Source organism: Aotus nancymaae, unplaced genomic scaffold (genome assembly GCF_030222135.1).
Source record: "Aotus nancymaae isolate 86718 unplaced genomic scaffold, 86718_ANA_hifiasm-v0.15.2.pri h1tg000022l_1, whole genome shotgun sequence".
NCBI classification, from domain to species: domain Eukaryota; kingdom Metazoa; phylum Chordata; class Mammalia; order Primates; family Aotidae; genus Aotus; species Aotus nancymaae.
Window position 1 is genome coordinate 39748111 of NW_026988435.1, and position 20686 is coordinate 39768796.

Genomic DNA, 20686 nt, shown 5'->3' on the forward strand with positions numbered 1-20686 from the left:
CTACTGTTTTGCACAGCAAGGTCTTAGTTTCTTTAGAACATCTTAATATGATCCATTTTTCTGGAAAGATGGAATCATCTTCTAAAAAGGGTCCATGGTTTCCTTAGAGGAAAGAGGGGGACTCAGCTTTTTCTCTCCCTGGTAAGCCAAGGGTCTGGTGGAGGATTTGGGGGCTTCCTGGGTCCATTGAATGTCTGAAAGTGGAGAGTGTAACTGATATTCCCATTCACCTGCCTGACTTAACAAATGTGGATCATGATTTTAAAAGTCACATTTTAAACTACATATAGGAACTAAATGTTTCTTCACGTTGTGATCTATCAGAGTGATTTTTTCACCACAACTGAAGACACACGAGAGTTAATGATAGATGCAGTAGATGGGTTCCAGAGAGGCACATGAGGAATTTGAATTACACCTGGCTCCTGATGTAGTGAAGCCAAAATCAAACATGCCGATTCATGTGGCTTCAGTTTGCTCATTGAAAAACAAAATGACCACATTTGGCAAGTTGCATCTGGTGTATTCCTTTTATTTTTCTGCCAATACTTTTTTAAAATATAAACTTGCTATTTGTTTACAACATTCTCTCCCGATATATGGATCTCCTTATCCAGGTCCATGTGAGTTTATGTAACTCTGTGTTTCTTAGGCAAAGCCCTTTAAAATGAATTCCATATTAAAATGATTTGGAAGTTTTTCTCTTCCTTTTCTCTGCTTTTATCAAACCAAGTCTCCCAAATACAGTTTCCTAAGGCTTTGCACTAGTACCTATGTGATTCATGGGATTAGTGCACTTGTAGAATGGGAACTACTGTTGGGTGTAGGAAATTTACTATTTTCCATAATTATTAGGTTGGTACAAAAGTAAACACGGTCTTTCCACTACTTTTAATGGCAATGACCGCAATTACTTTTGCACCAACCTAATATTATTCTCTGACTTTCTACCTTGCCCTATTTAGAATTATTCAGGGCCCTTAAGTTGTACCTAGACTAGTTTCTGCTTCTCACTTGGCCCGATTACTTACCTTTTTTCAATAGTTTAGGAAACTTTTCATAGTCTTACAGTAATGTCACAAACACAACAAAACATTTCACATACTTTTAAAGATGACTGATGGAAAATCTTTTAAAACAGGTAAAGTCACTGTTATCAAATATTAAATTTAGATCGGAGCTCCCTAGCAGTCAAAACAAAAAGGGAAATGCATTCAGTTATACAGTTTCATTGTCTGACAGGGCAGGTTCTTAACCTACCTGAGCCATATAACTTAAATAATAAAATCATGCCTGCTCTATCTATCTGTCTTTCAGGATTGCGATGAGAAACAGATCAAAGTGCCTGTTTCATGTCATTTACAAACTATAGGGAGCAACACAAAAACCAGGCTTACCCACAGTTTTATTAGAACAAAGTTGCTTTCGGTAGAGTCCTTTGGGGGCTCCTATTAGGGCCGCTTGGTCATTTGGAATGCCCTGGCCCGTCAGCAGGTGCTGTGGACACCCCAAGACTTCCAGTTCATTCAGTCAGGCCATCCAGGCTAGCCTTTCTGTGTCATTTTTCTCTTTTTATGTGGAAAATAGAATTGATTGATTATGAACACAGTAATTAAGAAGGATCAAAATACTGGATAGGTGACAAATCTCCTGTTCATGGTCAGCTCCACGGAAGGAAATCTAGGCAGACGGGCAAGTTGAATATTTCCTTGTGATCATAATCCAGCAGGAAAACTTTGCATCCTAATTTTGAGAGGAGAGGGGTTAGGCACTACCTTTTCCTAAGAAGGTTGTACAGATACGTTGTCTCTGTCTCTTCAGTAGAAGTGACAGTTTCCAAAAATATAAGTCAAACTGATCGTCTGCGTAAGGCGACTGATTTTTTCTGATTTCTCTGTGGGGCTACAGCTACAGAAACACTGTAATGCCGACGTGCCCTCCTTGTCAGTGTCTAGGGAGCGTTCCGTGATGAATTGTTTAAATAAGCAACAACAAACTTTTCTCTCAAATCTGCCTCCTGTTCATGATTAACTCCATAGAAGGAAATCTAGGCAGAATCACAATGTGTGTTTTTTTCTGTCTTCTTTACTTAAATAGTAAAATAAAGTATTGAATAGGATGTCAAATACCCAACTGGCTTTTAAAAATTTTTGTGCCTTTTAGATTATTTTTTAAAAGTCAGGCAAATGTAACAAGCATGAGACCTTTATTAAAATAGGCTTAAATATATATTTTTAAAAAGTCACGAGAGCTAAAAGTGTTAATAAAATTTTACCCAGTAGTCAGAGTAACCATTTAAACAGGTTTTCTGTTGAATGACGATAGTAGTAATAGCTGGTACATGCTCCTCTTTTGTGTTCCAGAAACTTTCAATTACTCTCAATGACATTATCTCATTAAGTAAAGATGTATCTCATGTTAATTCAGGGTTAAACTTTATGTTAAAAGTCATAGAGAATATAGGCTCCTGGGTCTGCCATAATTGTGTGGAAATTCACTGCAATGTGGGATTGTTTTGTTTTGTTTCTGGTCTAACCTCTCTAACTACCCGAGTTCTCTATTTGAGGGTATAAAAATGATTCTTTATGTGTTATAAGCCCATCTCCATTCCAGGTCTTTTATTAAGCCTTTTTAAAATAAATGCTGAAACAAATCTACTTCCTATGCCGAGCTATCTAATTTATTTATTTTTTTAAGCTAGTAAACAAGCAATTGTTGCTGACAAACTTTGGTACTAAAAAAGAATGACAGAGACAACCTTAAACGCCAGTGTTCCTCAGCCCGGGGTCTAAGTGTTAGGCAATAGAGAGGCAGGCTTTTAGCCCAAAAACTCCCTTTGGTGGACACACTCACACACATGTCCACACTCAAAACATCTAGACAAGTTCATATCCACGTGGATGAGGTAGAGTTGGAGAAGCCACCTTTTTCCATGCATGTTTACTAAATGATTGAGTTCCATGTGCTTTTTGGTTAATGCAATTATTTTACTTTTATTTAGAGAGGAGAAAAAAAGCCCCGTGTAGGTGCTGTATACATTTTTAAGTATCCTTGGGTTAAGTTTCCTTACCAACATTGCATAGTTATATAGCATCTGGGTAACTGGTATACATGTTCAGATAAATGTGGATATGTGTGAGTAGCTGTTTAGGAGACGCATAAATTAATGTCTTACTTGAGATTATGGCCAGAAACAACTGTACACATATTGATGATACTGTTTGGAGGCACAAGACCTAATCCTTTCACTTTTCAAAGAAAAAGACAGCATATTATGTTTGTTGACATAACTTGAACCCTGAAACCCAAACCATCTTATTTTAAAATGCTTGATTTACCATACTCAGCAAAACACCCCAAACAGAGTAACGTGCATTTTCAGAGTACCAAGCGACTCTGCCCTTCCACACAGAATATATGCATTTAGTGCTGTATTTATCATGTGTAGTTTTCTTGGCAGGAAGAAAAGCTATTCAGCAAAACATAAAAAAGCTCTTAGTAGGAAAGCCATCCATTTTGTAGTTAGCAGGGTTTTACAAATACTAAAATGTCATACGGAAGGTCTGTTTTAATAAGGCTGATGTATGAGACCCGGGGAGTTTTATAGCGACAACCATAATTTTTTTTTTTTCTCGAGGTAGTCACATTTCTTTCAATGTTCAAAAGCACAGATAGATACGTAAATACAGGAAACACCACGTCAACCATAATTTTGAGTTAAGGTCAGGACTGTTTTATCATTCCAAAATTTATTCTTTAACAACATTTCCGTTATTTGAAGGCTGTTTTGCTTCCTAGACGGCTCTGGAGTTTTCCCGTGCGTTTTCTCGCAGACTGAAGTTTTCAGAAAACCAAACCTTTCATCTGTGCAACCTCAGCCTTCTCGTTCTTCAAATGCATGTGATAAGAACGAGAACTCTGAAAACACAAGAAGCTACTCTGGGATTAAAACGCAAATCTCACCCTTAATCAGCACAGATGGAGGGTCTTCGTGCAGGGATGTCAAGATTTTCCCTAAAACACATCAGTTACTTTTTTCTAGAAAAGAACTTTGAGCAAGCCAGAATTATCATTTTTCCCTAAAAACATGGGGAAGGGAGAAATTATAGGCCAATAGAAAATTTCTCTATTTTGTTATTTTTTCTTTCTTTTTTTTTTTTTTTTAAGATGGAGTCTCGCTCTGTTGCCCAGGCTGGAGTGCAGTGGCATGATCCTGGCTCACTGCAATCTCTGCCTCCTGGGTTCAAGCGATTCTCCTGCCTCAGACTTCCGAGTAGCTGGGACTACAGGCACCCACCACCATGCCCAGCTAATTTTTTTGTATTTTTAGTAGAGACGGGGTTTTAGCCTGGATGGTCTCGATCTCCTGACCTCATGATCTGCCTGCGTTGGCCTCCCAAAGTGCTGGGATTACAGGCCTGAGCCGCCGTGCCTGGCCTTTGTTATTTTTTCATTTTTAAAATAAACTGTTGAAATTATAAGTTGATATATATCTTCTTTCTTTCCTTTTTTTTTTTTTTTTTTGAGATGGAGTCTTTCTCTGTCATCCAGACTAGAGTGCAGTGCCGCAATGTTGCCTCACTGCAACCTCCGCCTCCCGGGTTCAAGCGATTCTCCTGCCTCAGCCTCCTGAGTAGCTGAGATCACAGCTGTGCACCACCACACCTGGCTAATTTTTGTATTTTTAGTAGAGACGGGGTTTCGCCATTTTGGCCAGGCTGGTCTTGAACTCCTCGCCTCAGGTGATCTGCCTGCCTTGGCCTCCCCAAGTGTCAATATATACTTTCTGAAACCAGCTCTCTTATTTCTTAGCCTCTGTCACTGCACACCTGGACAGGACTTCTCAATGCAGACCCATTGCCACTCTCAGGAAAAGGAAATGGTCCTGTCCCAAATGACTGGCTTACATGTCGCTGGTTTATTTAAACTTTTTAAGGATTAACAGGAATGACTCGAAAGAAGAATGTTTAGCTTTCATTATTTTTCTTAAATGAAATCCTGTAATAACTTTTCAGGATTTCATTTAAGAAAAATAATAAAAACTAAACATTCTTGCTCCTATTAGAGAAATCAGCAGAGCAAAACTCCATCTCAAAAAAAAAATGGCGAATGTCCGTCTGGGAGATATGTTGAGAACAGTGCTAGGCCTGGGAAGTGGGTGTTAAGTAGAGGAGAGGGAGGATTTCTCTAACAGGATTCTCTCTGTTGCTCTGTTTGCATAATATTGGAAGGAAACATTCCATGAATAATGTAAAAAATAGAACTGTGAGAGCCGTTTTAGGGACAAGGTGACTTAACAGGCCAGAAGTGTAATTTATTCTGAGTAAGAAGGCAACTCGCTCATCTTAACAAATGGGAAGAACGGGCTCATAGGTGTGCGATAAATCACTTCCCTCCTCCATGACCCCTCGGTCCCAAGAAAAAGCTGATGACCTAGATGCTAATCTGGAATGGCAGCCCCCAGGAGAACTGCTCCATTAAGCAGCTGGCTGGTTGTCCTGTTGCGTGAGGTGGCACCTTCAGGATGGCGCTTTTCGGATAATCATGTTGTCTCTCCTCTGATGGAGAGCCAGAGCTCCCGGCGACACCTGCAGCAAGACACACCTAAAAATAAAAGGGGGGTGGCTCGGGACAAGACACACCATGACCTCCTTTTGTTATTTTAAATTACCCTCACTACTTGGGGCAGGGTCGGAGAAGGAATTCTCCAGACCGACCCCAGGTTCTTCACCACCCAAGGACAGTTTCCCACATGCTTTGAGTTTCTTCCCAGGCTGGGCATGGGGGCTCCTCTTGGCATTGGAGGAAGTCCCACCACTGCCCCGGGCCTCCCCTGAACAGTGCTGGGGTACACCGACTCACTGTCCTTGTCCGACACCCTCAGCACTATGGATTATAGCTCTAAAAATAGGATCCACCCACCACTGTTCAGAAGGCTGCTCTGCTGGTCATTTCTAGAACATTCCATGCCACTGTCCATCTTTAAGGTGGGTGGGGGTCCAGGTGTCATCTCTCCTCCTGGTACTTATGTTTGGGAGAACATTCAAAAGTTTCTCAAGTTCAGGAATTTGGGCCACCAGGGACCTCTGTGTGAGAATCATAACTATGATGGGTGTTTACCCGGGGCCACCCGTTCTTGCAAAGCGACATGGACGTGCTGTCCTCTGTGGTCTGTGTCTGGAAGTAGGTGGCGTCAAGACTTGAGGCAGCAACCCCAGGACATAATCCTCACATAATGTGGCTCTCTGGAGCAGGCCCAGACCCTCCCGTAGGTCACGCACAGCCCCAGCCACACCCCTGGGCGGGAGCCACAGAATTAGCACAGTCATCTTGGACTGGGAGGGCCAGAGACACATTGCTGGCAATGTGAGAGAGGCCTGGCAGTGCCTGAGGGGCTTGGCTCAGAGCCTACGAAGAAAGGGCCTTTGTCTGAGCTTGTGTCCTCCTTGGGTGCAATGGGGCCCCACTGTGGCCGGCCAGTCGGTCTCAGAGTGGACAAGGCTCTACAGGGAGCACCGTGTGGACAGGACAGCTGGCCTCCTGGCCAGCCGGTCCCCTCTGATCATCAGCAAGGGAAGGACAGAGACCCTGGACTGGGTCAGTTTCAAGTCCTCTTCTGTATGAAGGATGCTGCCCAGGCCAACAGCGCCACCCACATCTGGCACCCACATTTTCCATCCTTCGCTTTCTAGTTCTTCCTGCTAAGGGTTCTCTTGGCTGCAGGCTCAAGCCTTGGTGCCCTGGCCTTTTTAGACAAGTGTGGGAGACAGTTCAGAGCTCTGAGCTCTGTTGAGAAAAGAAAACTGTTTCTGCATTTGGCCAAGGTGTGGGTTGTCAGCAGAGACCAAAGTTCTGTTCCTGGCAGGGTGCACACCTGTGACACACCTTGCCCCTCCCCCTGTGCTGATCCCAGAGAGGTGGTGGCATTTGTGACCCTTCCCTTCCATGGCAGGTGGAGCTCACGGGCAACAGTATTTATGAATACATCCATCCTTCCGACCACGACGAGATGACTGCCGTCCTTACGGCCCACCAGCCGCTGCACCACCATTTGCTCCAAGGTATTCCTTCCAGAGGGAAAAAAACAGACTAAAAGCAAGGTGATGTTCTTAAGTGGAACTCAGGGCTTTGCTTCCCACATCTGCCAAGTGGCTGGAGCATCACTAGGACTGCCCAGCCCAGGTCTCTCCAACATGCACACAGCACCCACCACGTGGGGATGTGCAGCTCTACCTGTGTCTTTTAAGTCAGTATTCATCAAGCTCCTATTGTTGACCAGAAGCTGTGTGGAGTGCTAGGTAGAAGACAAAAGTGGTCTACACCTGCTCCCCTCATGTGCTCTTGGTTCAGAATTCCAGGGATTGCAGGGTCACGGGTCTAGACCAAGCTCCTCCTTAACCGAGATGCCATGCGTAAAACTCGGGGATCTGGGGGCAGTCCATGAAATTTTTGGGGGCAAATTACACGTGTTTCCTCCAGTTGAAATTTAGTATTTCCTTTGCTTCTGATTATAGATGATAAACCATCTTGGGATCACTAGTACCTGTGGCTTTGCTAACAACAGAAATCACAGATATTTTCCATATCATATTAAAGTTGTGCAGGTATTTAAACATATTGCTTAATGTTCCACATGGCTACTTGAAAATTTCAGGAGTTCTGAGAGACCTGACACTGAATCTTCTCATGTATTAATGAAGCAGCACATTTATATCCATATTACGGCGTTGAAATATTTTGATAATTATTTTCCAATACAGTTGCCTTTTTGGTAATTGTTGGAAATAGATGCTCAGTGCCATAAAGAAAAATGACCACTGAGACAAAGGGTCTTTCAGCAACACAATTTTTACTTCCTGGACTGCAGGAAGGGTACCCTCACTAGCCATCTTGCCACAGGAGTACAATGAATAAAGGAAAACACACAAATTTATCCCTTATGCATTAGGGGTTCTCCTAATGCTGTGTCTGATCTCCGTTGGCTGGAGCCAGACCTCACAATTTAAACTATAACCCAATTGGCTAACAACTTAAAACTTTTCTAAGCAGGTAAAAGCAATGGAGAGCTGGGGTATGCCTGTGAGCACGTCCAGCACAGATATCTTGGTTAAAGTACAAGGACTTAGAATGTACTATGTGCCTGTAAGCCTGGCATGTTTAACAGCTACATAGGATAGGGCTTAACAAAGTTATTATCAACTTACTCTTTAACAACAAAGGAAACTTTAAAAAGGAACTTTTCTACTTCCCACAATAATCTTACATATTTTGTTTTATGTATTTAAAAATGTTACTTCAAGTAAGGATCTGTAGGTTTTGTGCCATGGCACACATCATCAAGAAGTCCTGGTCATCACACAAATGACTCCTTAAATTTCAGTTGCGATGAGTGCTAGGAAGATACAGAAGGACTTATTCCAGGGAACCTGGCCTTTTAACTCCCTCCAGCTGCCCAGTGAGGCCAACAGGCCTCTTGACAAATGGGTCTTGTGTGTGCCTTGGACTATGGTATCCAGCTTGGCCAAAATACCCCAGTGGAACAAAATGCAAAAGAAGAGTCTTTAAGGGTGATGAGAACAGAGAAGCTAGCTGCAGGAAAAAAAATGAGTTGCATTCTTACTGTTCTCTTCTGCGGCGGTCATTCTCGGGCTCGGAAGAGAGAATACAGAATGGCACACTCAGTTGTAAAATGCCTTGCAGACAGTTCTGTGGGCCCCAGATTCCAGCTCCAGAAACAGTCACTGGAGTTTAATTATTCCTTACCACGGAGAGAGACTGGCATATTGGCTTCTGAAATGAGAAGGGGGACCTAGTTATAGCGAAGGTCTGATTCTTGGAAGTGATATGTCTGCATACATCAACATGAGTCACGGTTCTGAAGAGGTGATTTCTAACAAAATGACGGCTAGGCTAGAACATCGCACCCGAATCAAATTCTTTCCCCGTGGGGTTGTTTAAAGCTGGACAAAGACGACAGGTGTCTTAGAGAATTGCAGAACATTGTGCTGTTATTGTTTTTGAAAATTGCACAGTATGTTTTTTTTTTTTTTTAATTTGGAGTCAGTTTCATTCTTGTTGCCCAGGCTGGAGTGCTCTGGCGTGGTCTAGGCTCACTGCAACCTCCATCTCCCAGGTTTAAGTGATTCTCCTGCCTCAGGCTCCCAAGTAGCTGGGGTTACAGGTGCCCGTCACCATGCCTGGCTATTTTTTTTTTTTTTTTGTATTTTTAGTAGAGATGGCGTTTTGCCATCTTGGTCAGGCTGGTCTTGAACATCAGGTGATCCACCTACCTCCGTCTCCCAAAGTGTTGGGATTACAGGCGTGAGCCACTGCCCTGGCCTGAAAATTGCACAGTGTGTTAACTGTATGGGACTGGCCTTTCTCCCCTACCCCTGGTTTCATTTTACCTTGCCTGGGTCATAACCTCCAGAAGAGGGATTGTAAATGAGAGCAAATGAGTCTTGGGTATATCATGAGACCTCTTCACCCCCTGTTTCTGTGGCCTTCAAATCTGAAGCAACAAGGGCTGGAAGCATTGAGGCTGCACCTGACTCATTTCCACAGCCAACCGAGGGGTGCAGGGGTTGAGGTTCCCAAGTGCTCGGTTTTTTCCCCAGCTGCTCCCTTGCAGAGCTGACTTTCTGTGTCTGAAATGACTCCCATTATTTTATGACAAATGTGTGAGAAATGGGCTCCCCCCAGAACTTAGTAGTTAATGATAGGGTGATATATTTTAGACCTGAGCTTCCACTCCCCTTGCTTATCTAGAAATGGCTGGGGCAGGTGGCCATATTAGAGGGAAGCCTCCTGCCCACAGACACTAGCTGCAGGGGGAATTGTGGGTAAAATATGGCAGCCCCTCCAAGTAGGGGATTCCTAGCTCGGAAGGATTGGTGATTCCTGAGCTTCCACAGGGCAGTGACAGGGAGGGTGGAAGACCTTGCAACCTTCCTTTAAAATTCATTTATTAACCTCCACCAAAGGGCTGTTTATTTAGAGTGGGGTGACCTTGTCCTCCCTCAGAGGTCCTTCTCTATTTGTTTCTCAGCGCATTGATGTCCCTTCCTGAAGCAGAGGGTGTTTCCTTAGGGGACACATTTGCATTGACAATAGCAAGGTCAGAGATTTGTGTGTGAGGCCTGTGGAAGCAAAGAGAGTAAGTAGGAAGGGCAGAGCCCTGGAGAGACAGAGACAACAGCGTGGTTCTTCCGAGCTAGGAGTGAGGCTGAAAGTGTGGATCCGCTGAGCCTGGGTCACATGCACTCAAGTCCTGCTACACTGAGGGAGGTTAGAGGCTTCTGGGCCTTCCTGGAGCCCATAGCCCCCAGGAGTGGGCGACAGCAGGTGGAGCTCTGCAGGGCCAATCCGGGGCCTCAGGGGTGGCCTCGTTTGGCTGCGTTCCTTTAGAGCTGAGGAAGCCACACCAGGACTGGGCTGGTGTCTCCACTCCCCCACCCAGATTGCAGCCAAGGCCAGAGATCTCTGGGCAGGGTCTGGGCACACTGAGAGGCTTCTGGCAGCTGCATCTGGCCCTGGGAACGCATTGGTGAAGTTGGAAGAAGGATGGGGGAAGCCGGGAGGGACAGCTGACAACCTCATCTTGCTCCCGCTTGCAGAGTATGAGATAGAGAGGTCGTTTTTTCTTCGAATGAAGTGCGTCTTGGCGAAAAGGAACGCGGGCCTGACCTGCAGTGGATACAAGGTACGGGAAGCCCTGGGTGCAGGGAGCCCTGGGTGCGGGGGTGGGGAGCCCGCTGTGGGTCCTCACTGTGGTTTCAAGAGCGTCTGCAGAAAGGAAGGCACGAGAGCACACACGTGTCCTCTCCACTAACGTAGCCCTCTCCAGCAACACGGTGTACAGTGTCTTGGAGGCACGTGTGAGAGCCGGTGTTTTAGCAGGATGTTCCGGGCTGGCTGGAATTCGTCGCATAAGACCCGGAATGAGTCTGGCTTCGGGCGGATTTGATTAGTACCTTGGCGCTTTGCACGTGGGCCAGCCCCGCTGGAGCCGCCGCCCCTGGAGTTTATGGAGGCCCATCCTCCGGGGCACGGTGCAGCCGGCAGTGTACCCAGAGCACGGACACCGCTCTTCCCCTCGGGATGTTCCACCAAGTTCCCTGCTGCTGATGACAGTGTGCACGACAGTAATGCTAGAGCCCATGCCAAGGTACAAGGAGAGCTTTCCTCTGCAGCACCGCGTCTGGGCCACTCTCTCAAGAGTCACATTTGCCCTTTGCAATGAGTGGCACCGGCTGGGTTTTGTAGTCAAGGACCAGAGGAGGGACAGCAGAAGGGGCTTGGTGGTAGGGCTGGGACTCTGAGCCCAGACCATGCTCCTCCCTGGCTGCACTTCTCTGCCAGACACTACCACTTGTTCTGGTTAATTCCAGAATGGAGGAGAAGGTGGAGTCTCAGGCATGAGAGTCAGCCCGTTCCCCAGGGAAAGGTGGGCGGGGGTAAGTCTGTGCTGAGTGCCCCCCACCAACCCTTTTGTCCCCTCTCTGGACTCCTCACCCTCCTCCCGGGCGCCTTCGCTGCTGTCTCTCCCACCTTGGAGGACAGACATCATAACCCATCACTATGAGGCTGGAGGCTGCTGGATTTGCCCCTTAGAAAAGGAGGGAGGAAGGTGGGGTGAGAGAAAAGGGTGCTTTGGTGCTTTTGTGCCTTCGTCCTCTCTTTCGGGAAGGCCCCGCCCCGGCCCCCTCTTTGATCCCACTCTGAGCAGATCCTTTGACCTGTATCTCACGTTGCTGCTACAGTTTGAGGGATATGTTTCAGATGCTGAGCCTCTTTGGGCCAGGGTGGGGAGCCCCCAAGTGCCAACAGACATTCTTCAGGCAACTTGGATCTTTCTGTCAAGGGACAGGATCTTGCTGTCATCCAGGCTGGAGTGCAGTTGTGCAATCACAGCTAACTGGACCCTTAAACTCCTGGGCTCAAATGATCCTCCCGCCTCAGCCGTCTGAGTGGCTGGGACCACAGGTGCACACCACCACACCCAGCTAATTTAAAAAATTTTTTGTGGAGATGGGGTCTGACTGTGTTGCCCGGGCTGGTCTTGAGTTCCTAGCCTCAGCCAGTCCTCACGCCTTGGCCTTCTGAAGTGTCGGGATTACAGCAGTGAGCCACCGTGCCTGGATGGAATTTGACTTTTTTCTGCCATTTATTAACTGTCCACTGTCCAATCTTAAGCAAAACACGACACTGTCTTGTTCTTGGTTTCCTCATTAGTAAAATGGAAGAACAGATGCGAGGGTTTTAAGATGTGCTTCAGCCCTAGAGGCGATGAATGCATTCAGAAATCCTGGAGGAAGGGTTTTGGAACAGAGAATTTAAGGCTAAGATGCTTCACTGCTGTCCTGATGATAACAATCCTATCAAGATTTCACAGACTGCAGCTTGAATAAATGCTTCCAATAGGAAGCTTGAGGCTGTATGGATGTTTCTGTCTGACACGGAAACACTGCATTCTCGTCTGTCTGGTTTTTGACTATGGCAATTGGAAGGGCTTCTATAGGGCCACTCTGGCTTATTACTATGAGGGGATAAAATCTGGAATTATAAATAAAGGAAATAAAAATACATTAAAAACGAAGTACTGGGGCTGAGCACGGTGCTCCACGCCTGTAATTCCAGTACATTGGAAGGCCGAGGTGGGAGGATTACTTGAGCACAGGAGTTCAAGACCAGTCTGGGCAACATAGTGAGACCTTGTCTTTACAAAAAAAGTTTAAAAATTAGCCAGGTATGGTGGCACATGCCTGTGGTCCCAGCTACTCAGGAGGCTGAGGTGGGAGGATCACTTGAGCCTGAGTTCAAGGCTGCAGTGAGCCACGATTGCACCACTGCACTCCAGCCTGGGCGACAAAGTGAGACCTTGTCTTAAAAAAAAAAAAAAATCTACCGAAAGAATTGTTTATTTACTGGAGTGAGACCCCATGTCAAGTGACACAGATGCCAAGTTCAGTCCTGTCGGAAGGTGGCAAGCAGCACAGTCACTGGTCTGAGGATCCTTGTCGCGGTGGCTCATTCTTTTTTTTAGACACAGTCTCACTTTGCCGCCCAGGCTGGAGTGCAGTGGTGCAATCACGGCTCACTGCCGCCTTGGCCTCCCAGGCTCAAGCAATTCTCCCACCTCAGCCTCCTGAGTAGCTGGGACCACAGGCATGTGCCACCATGCCTGGCTAATTTTTTAAAAAATTTTTATAGAGATTTGGCTTCTGCCAGATGCCTTTATTGTGTTACCTACTCACAGCCCGGCAGTGAGCTAATAATGTATATCTCCATCATATATCACAGAGCCCTAATGTGTAGTTACTGATAGTAAAGTTAATTGGAAAGACAACCCTTTTATTTCACTGTGATATTTTGTTGTCGTTGTTGTTTTTTGTTGTTTGTTTTGTTACCCAGGCTGGAGTGCAGTGGCACAATCTCGGCTCACTGCAACCCCCGCCTCCAGGGCTCAAGGGATCCTCCCGCCTCAGCCTCCCAAGTAGCCGGAGACTATATATCCCACCACCATGCCCGGATAATTTTTGTATTTTTTGTAGAGACTGGGTTTTACCATGTTGCCAGGGCTGGTCTTGAACTCCTAGACTCAAGCGATCCCCCAACCCTGGCCTCCCAAAGTGCTGAGATGACAAGAATGAGCCACCAGCTATCATATTGTTCGTAAGAAGCACAGCTCTCCACTTCTCCTGAGCAATGGACCAGTGCCTGTCAGCACACTGGGCTGCACAGCGGAGTAGAAGCTGGGCTGGGAGAGATTCCAGCACGCTTGAGAAAATGAGCCAGGAGGAGTGGGCACCAGCCCGACCCCGGGCGACCAGTGGCTGACCCTGCCCTCTCCACTCCCAGGTCATCCACTGCAGTGGCTACTTGAAGATAAGGCAGTATATGCTGGACATGGCCCTGTACGACTCCTGCTACCAGATCGTGGGGCTGGTGGCCGTGGGCCAGTCGCTGCCACCCAGTGCCATCACCGAGATCAAGCTGCACAGCAACATGTTCATGTTCAGGGCCAGCCTCGACCTGAAGCTGATATTCCTGGACTCCAGGTGAGTTTGGCACCTGCCGCCGTGGCTATGGCCTTTTGGAAGACACCGGTGGCAGAAATGGCCCCTGAAAGCGGCAGCCTAGGCCAAATCCCAAGGAATAAGTCGTACTAGGAATGTGGACTAAATAGCAAGGGATTAAGTAAAACCAATTTATGAACTGAAAGAATATATGTCAGCCTTAGGACTCGGGGACTTGTTTTATTTAATTTACTTACTGAGATTTGAATCACTGGAGTTTGAAATGAAAACATGTGCTGTGAGCACAGCTTGGCCTTTTTTGAAGGCCATGATGTCAGAGCGCTGCCTCCTGTGTCCAAGGAGGACTTTAGAACACACAGAAGGTTTCCACCCTGAGTGTGGTGTGTGGGCCTTAGCACTCAGGCCGGTGTGAAGCCCTCACAGGGCTGAGGCTGGGAGCACAGAGGCTGCCCTCTCTGGGGGATGCTCTGCTCACAGCTCATGGGGGCCCCGTCTGCATCTGGGCTGGGAGGAGGGGATTCGATGACATCATGTCCCCCAACTTCAGGGAGGACCTGCTCTCCAGACCCCTGCCGGAGTGGCCTTCACTCTCCCCAGAACCAGCTGCAGTCCCAACACATTTTTTCTTTTTCTTTTCTTTTTTTTTTTTTTTTGAGATGGAGCCTCTCTCTTTTGCCCAGGCTGGAGTGCAGTGCAGTGGCGTGATCTCAGCTCACTGCAACCTTTGCCTCTGAGGTACAAGTGATTCTCCTGCCTCAGTCTCCTGAGTAGCTTGGATTATAGGCATCTGCCACCATGCCTGGGTAATTTTTGTATTTTTAGTAAAGATGAGGTTTCACCATGTTGGCCAGGCTGGTCTCAAACTCCTGACCTCAGGTGATCTGCCTGCCTCAGCCTCCCAAAGTGCTGGGATTACAGGCATGAACCACCATGCCCAGCCTAAAATGGAATTTAATTTTTAACTGACAAATGCTAACTGCGTTTGATTATCAGGGTTTTGTGGTATTCATAGGGTGCAATGTGATGCTTTGACACGTGTCCACGCTGTGGAACAATCGAACCCGTCCCAAGTCTGGAGGCCACACGCTGGTGAGGCCTCTATGTTCTTATGTGCAAAATAGCAGAGCAGCCTGTCCACTCACTGCTAGGAAAGATGAAATTCGATAATATGCTGAAGCGCTGGGAAGAGCAAAGCCTCTTTTACGGCAAGGCCACTTAGGCTCTTGGCACTTAGGTTCCTCGGCTGTGCAAGCAGGAATAAGACATCAGAGACCCACTCCTGATGTGGGGTGTGTGTTCAATGAGTCTTCAGCGGGGAAAGGAGAGATATATTTTGCTTTCTGTATGTCCAGAAGCCAGGATTTACTGCTTCCTTTTCTTTTTCACTTTTAAAATCGTGGTAAAATACACATCACATAAAATTGATCAGTTTAACCATTTATTGATGCTCTATAAAGAAAAAAACAAATCTTCCTGGTTAGGGGTGAGAGATACAGACAGGAGGCTGGACATGGTGGCTCACGCCTGTAATCCCAGCACTTTGGGAGGCTGAGGCAGGTGGATCATAAGATCAAGAGATCCAGATCATCCTGGCCAACATGGTGAAAACCCATCTCTACTAAAAATACAAAAATTAGCTGGGCATGGTGGCGTATGCCTGTCGTCCCAGCTACTCAGGAGGCTGAGGCAGGAGAAGTGCTTGAACCCAGGAAGCGGAGGTTGCAGTGAGGCAAGATCGTGCCACTGCACTCCAGCCTGGTGACAGAGCGAAATTCTGTCTCAAAAAAAGAAAAAAGACAGGAATTGGTTTGGCTCCTTGAGATGAACTTCAGGACCACTCAGTGGCAGGGAAATGACAAGGGCGAGCGTGTCAGGGTCACCAGCATCTTCCCAGAAACGTCAAACACAGAGGAAGCGGTGCTCTTTGGGGAAAGCTGCCAGCACCTCTGGGGTAGCCAAGAGCGACAAATGCCATTTTCCTGCTGTGCAGAAGGAGTCCCTGCAGGGAGAGAAGACGGGGCCGGTGTACCCCTCTGCTCCCTCTTTTCTGACTCAGGAGCCACTTCTGAGAGGCAGCTGGAAGGACATTGGCTGCCCAAGGTCGTTATCAAAGATCCGGGAGGATCCGACTGGTTTCTCCCTTGTTTTGTCTCCTAGTTTTTCTCTGGTCATTCTAGGAAACCCCCTGAGACTGATGAATTCTTGAGAACAGGAAAGAAGGGACATCCCCGGAGGAGACACATGAGGGCTTTTCAGGCTGTTCAATCCACACTGCCCGGAAAGGCAGTCACGGGTACAGGAGGTGGTGCCTGAGGGGGCCTGGACAGGGCCTGGATGGGGCTTTGTAGTACCAGTGAGGGTTCCCGAATCTCAGGGTGTGGGGACTGCACCCCTGGAGTGAGCAGAAAAGATGGCTGGTGCTCTCAAAGGAGACGTCCTGCCTCTCCCCGATCCCTGGTTCTTTCTGCCATATCAGGAAGCTTCTAGCAAAGCCTTGAGGCCTTTTCTGAGTTGCAGTCACGTGGGACAGGCTGAAAGGGGTCAGAAGAGTGCCAGAGAGACCTTCCTAGTCGCCACGGTCAGTCTGTGACCAGGGGGGATGGGGCCTGGGCTGGCCCAGCCCCGGGAGGACAGCAGAGTGGCCAAGCGGCAGGGTGGGGTGGGAAGATGTCCCTTCTGCATCCAAACCCTGGAAGCCAGGCGAGGGCTTGGCCCAAGGTCCAGCGGCCCCAAGTCACAGGAGCGAGGGTGGCGGGCCTGTCTGGCTCCACAGCCCGCACAATCCCAGACACAGCTGAACTCGCCATAACCTGAAATCGGGTTCGTCGGGGTTTTGTGGTATTTCACTTTGAAACTGGAGCTGATGCTTTTGCTAAGGATGGGTGAACACAGAGATGTTTGGGGTTTGGCAGATCCTTCTGACAGGTCTTCAGACACTAGAAGCTTGGAAAAAACCGGGAGGGCACGCTGCCAAACCCCTCCATTTCCCTTTAATTTTTAAAGCCAGTGTGTACTTTGATGAGAAACTTAATACATGTGTTTCTGATTCATTTACACGTTTGGGGCCGTTGTTCTGTAACAGTGCATCCAAAGGGTCTGGGAAGCCTCTTTCATCCCCACGCGGTAGAGATGCCTGGTTTTCTTTTTGGGGAAAGCCAGACGGCTCAATTTTCTTGCCACACAGAGTTAGACTCTGATGGGGCCTGAAGTTCTAGGTGGCCCTTAGACAAGTCCCCCGATCCCCAAATGGCTCTGGGCTGGGCAAGTTCCTTCCCCCTGCACTGCAAGCCCTGTGTCCTTCCTACCCCAGAAGAATCTCCTACCATGGAAATGTGTACGCCAAACAGCGAGCGATTCCAGGGAAACATGAATCTCCCGAGATTTACGACCCAGAGCTTGAGCAGAGCTTCCCAGAAAAGGAAGCGGGTTAAAGAATGAAAGTGAGGTCAAGTTTCCTGGTTTAATTTACAGCTAACATCTCCTATCCTAGTAAGGAGAGCCCCCAGCCCTGGCCCTCCCTCTTTCCCCCACCTCACCCGGCCCCCAGGACTGACTGCACCAGAGCCTTGCCTGCACGTCCCTCTCTTTCATCTGTTCTTGAATATCTATCAGCAAGATGTTTAGGACCACCTCCTTCAAGGGCATGGTGCCCAGCCCCATTGCCCAGAGCCTGGGAAACCATTGTTGCCATGTGCAGCTTCCACCTACAGCCACAGCCATCCTGATGCGAGCGATGATGTGGTCTTGGGTGCTGAGAGCCACTTTTCTTCAAAGAGCCGAAGTGGGAAATCCATGTGCCCCAGGCTTGATGAGAACACAGAGGGTTTGTGTCACATAAGTCCCGGGAAAATGCTTCCATTTCTCTAGAGCGCTTAAGGCTTTCCTTTTAGTCACGATATCTTAGGTCATTATCCTGCCTTCTGGGGCGTCTGAACCAATTCTCCCCTGATAGGAGGCTTAAAGGTCTCCAGTTATTCCATAATTCCCAATGGTAGGCATCACCCAATGGCTTCATCCTGAGACCATCTGTGCCAATCAGCAGTGTCTAGCGTGCAGCGGAGGTTTAAACACTAGCACTCGCAGCGGCCAAGATGTGCGAACAACTGTCTGCAGACAGAGGAATGGATGAGCCAAAGGTGGGATCTGCATAAAACAGAAACTTATTCAGTCCTAAGAAGGAATGAAGTTCAGACGCAGGCCGCCGCATGGATGAGCCTTGAAAACATCGTGCTGAGCGAAAGCCACACACACAAGGCCACGTGGTGTACCATCCATGGATGTGAACTATCTTGAAGAGCCAAGTCCCTAGAGACAGAAAGTAGAGACTGGGCGCAGTGGCTCACGCCTGTAATCCCAGCACTTTGGGAAGCCGAGGCGGGCAGATCACGAGATCAGGAGATAGAGACCAGCCTGGCCATTATGGTGAAACCCCATCTCTATTAAAAACACAACAATTAGCTGGGCGTGGTGGTGGGCACCTGTAGTCCCAGCCTCCTCGGGAGGCTGAGGCGGGAGAATCACTTGAACCCGAGAAGCTGTGGTGAGCCGAGATCACGCCACTTCACTCCAGCCTGGGAGACAGAGCAAGACTCCACCTCAAAAAAAAAAAAAGAAAGTAGAAGGGAGGCTACTGGGGCCTGGGCAGGGGGCAGTGGGGGCTGATGTTTCATGGGGACAGAGTGTCTGTTCGGGGTCATGGAAAGCTCTGGAAAGGGGCAGTGATGCCTGTTCCACAACATTGTGAGGGCAATAAATGCCACTGAATCGTACGCTAGAAATGGTTACCATGGTGAAGTTTATATTATGTATATTTTACCACAACTTATTAAAAAATTCACACAGGACCATACTCCCGAGACCTTCCAGGAGGGGGTTCTTTCTCCCCGTGGGAGCTTTCTCGCAATCTCAGGATCAAAGTTCACTCGTAAGCGTTCCCCAATAAGCTGAACCTCAAAAAAGCCTACAATTTTCAGCCATCCCAAACATTATCTTAGCCAGTGGGTTCAGAAGAACATTCCCGTTCATGAATAGTGCTACATCCTGCCCCGGACTAGAGTTCAAAGACGTGCTTCTTGTAAAAACGATCATTCTCAGTTTCCAAAATCAACATTTCTCCCTCGAGCCTTTTAGCACTTGATTACTTGGCAAAACCAATGTTAGTTTAAATGAAAGGCAGTCTGCAGCGTGGCGTAACTCACTGAGCCGCCGTGCCCCCGCAGGGTGACCGAGGTGACGGGGTACGAGCCTCAGGACCTGATCGAGAAGACCCTGTACCACCATGTGCATGGCTGCGACGTGTTCCACCTCCGCTACGCACACCACCTCCGTGAGTAGCGCGCCCACCCAGCCACGGGAGGTAGCTGGTCAGGGAGGAGGCGCTGAGGACAGACCTGGGGGGACGTGTCCCTTTTGTTGGTGCAATAATCATCCATGATACACACTTGAAGAATCTCAAGCCTTCAGTGTGGTTTCCTCCACCCCATGATTAAGCATGGCTGCCTGTTGTCGGTTCTCAGGCCGCCACATGCACCCTTCCAGGGAGACTCTGGCAGGTGTAGGATCTGGATTCTAGATTGTGGATGTGGAGCCTAAACTCTGGATGTCTGGATGCCATTTGCGAATAACAGCTACAGTGGTGGAAGAACTGCTAGTTACGGAGCTCTTACTGCTGTCAGGCACTAGTTGAACTGACTAAATATGTTACCAGCTCAGTGAGGGAGGGTTTCATGATCATGATCCTCATTTTACCAGTGAGGATGCTGAGGTCCAGATAAGCCACTTGCCCACCTTCACACAGCTGGGAGGTGGCGGAGCTAGGAGCTGAACCCACTCAGAGCCCTGTCTCCGACTGCCATACACCTGCCAGCTAGGGGAAGCCAGGGGAGGCCGCTGTTCATGATGGGAGTGGTCACCTTGGAAAGGGTGTACAAACATCAATTTGATTTGCCAGTGGAGGCGCTTTGGGAACATCTGGATTTAGAGGGGGGTGCTCTAGTCACTGAAATGTTTAAAGAAATGACACTTTTAAACTTTTTTAAAATTAAAAAAAATTTTTTTAAGACAGTCTCTGTCACCCAGGCTGGAGTGCAGTGGCGCAATCTCAGCTCACTGCAACCTCTGCCTTCTGGGTTCAAGCCATTCTCCTGCCTCAGCCTCCTAAGTAGCTCGGATTACAGGTGCATGCCACTGTGGCTGGCTCTTTTTTGAGTTTTCAGTAGAGACAGGGTTTCACCATGTTGGCCGGGCTGGTCTTAAACTCCTGACCTCAAGTGATCCACGTGCCTTGGCCTCCCAAAGTGCTGGGATTACAGGCGTGAGCCACCGCTCCCGGCCGTACACTTTTCTTTTAGAATCCAAACCGAGGCAGAGAATAATTTGGTTGGAGTGGAATGCCTCATCTTCCTGCTGTCCAGCCCTGCCACGCCCATGGCTGGTTGGGGGTGCTTTATAATGGGGTCCAGATGGTTAGAGGAGCTGGGTCTTCTGCAGCGTGGCCCAGATGGCATGTCCTCTGTTCCTGTTCCGCCTTGTGTTGACCGAGGGACGTTAGAGGACAGGTCGCTGGTGTTGCATGGGAGGCGGGCGGCAGGTCCCCAAACCGCTGGACCCACAGCCGCGTGCTGTGCTGGGTTTGGTGTGGACTGGGA

General features: G+C 47.9%; 1 protein-coding gene across 1 annotated transcript in view; it reads left to right on the top strand.

The window, feature by feature from the left end:
- The window catches only part of SIM2 (SIM bHLH transcription factor 2), a 53936-nt gene that overhangs the window by 14268 nt on the left and 18982 nt on the right, over positions 1–20686 (top strand). The window contains exons 4-7 of the mRNA XM_021669463.2: positions 6953–7061; positions 10617–10702; positions 13861–14060; positions 19259–19365. Of these exons, the coding sequence (XP_021525138.2) occupies positions 6953–7061; positions 10617–10702; positions 13861–14060; positions 19259–19365 (502 nt within the window). The remainder of the gene's footprint in view (positions 1–6952; positions 7062–10616; positions 10703–13860; positions 14061–19258; positions 19366–20686) is intronic.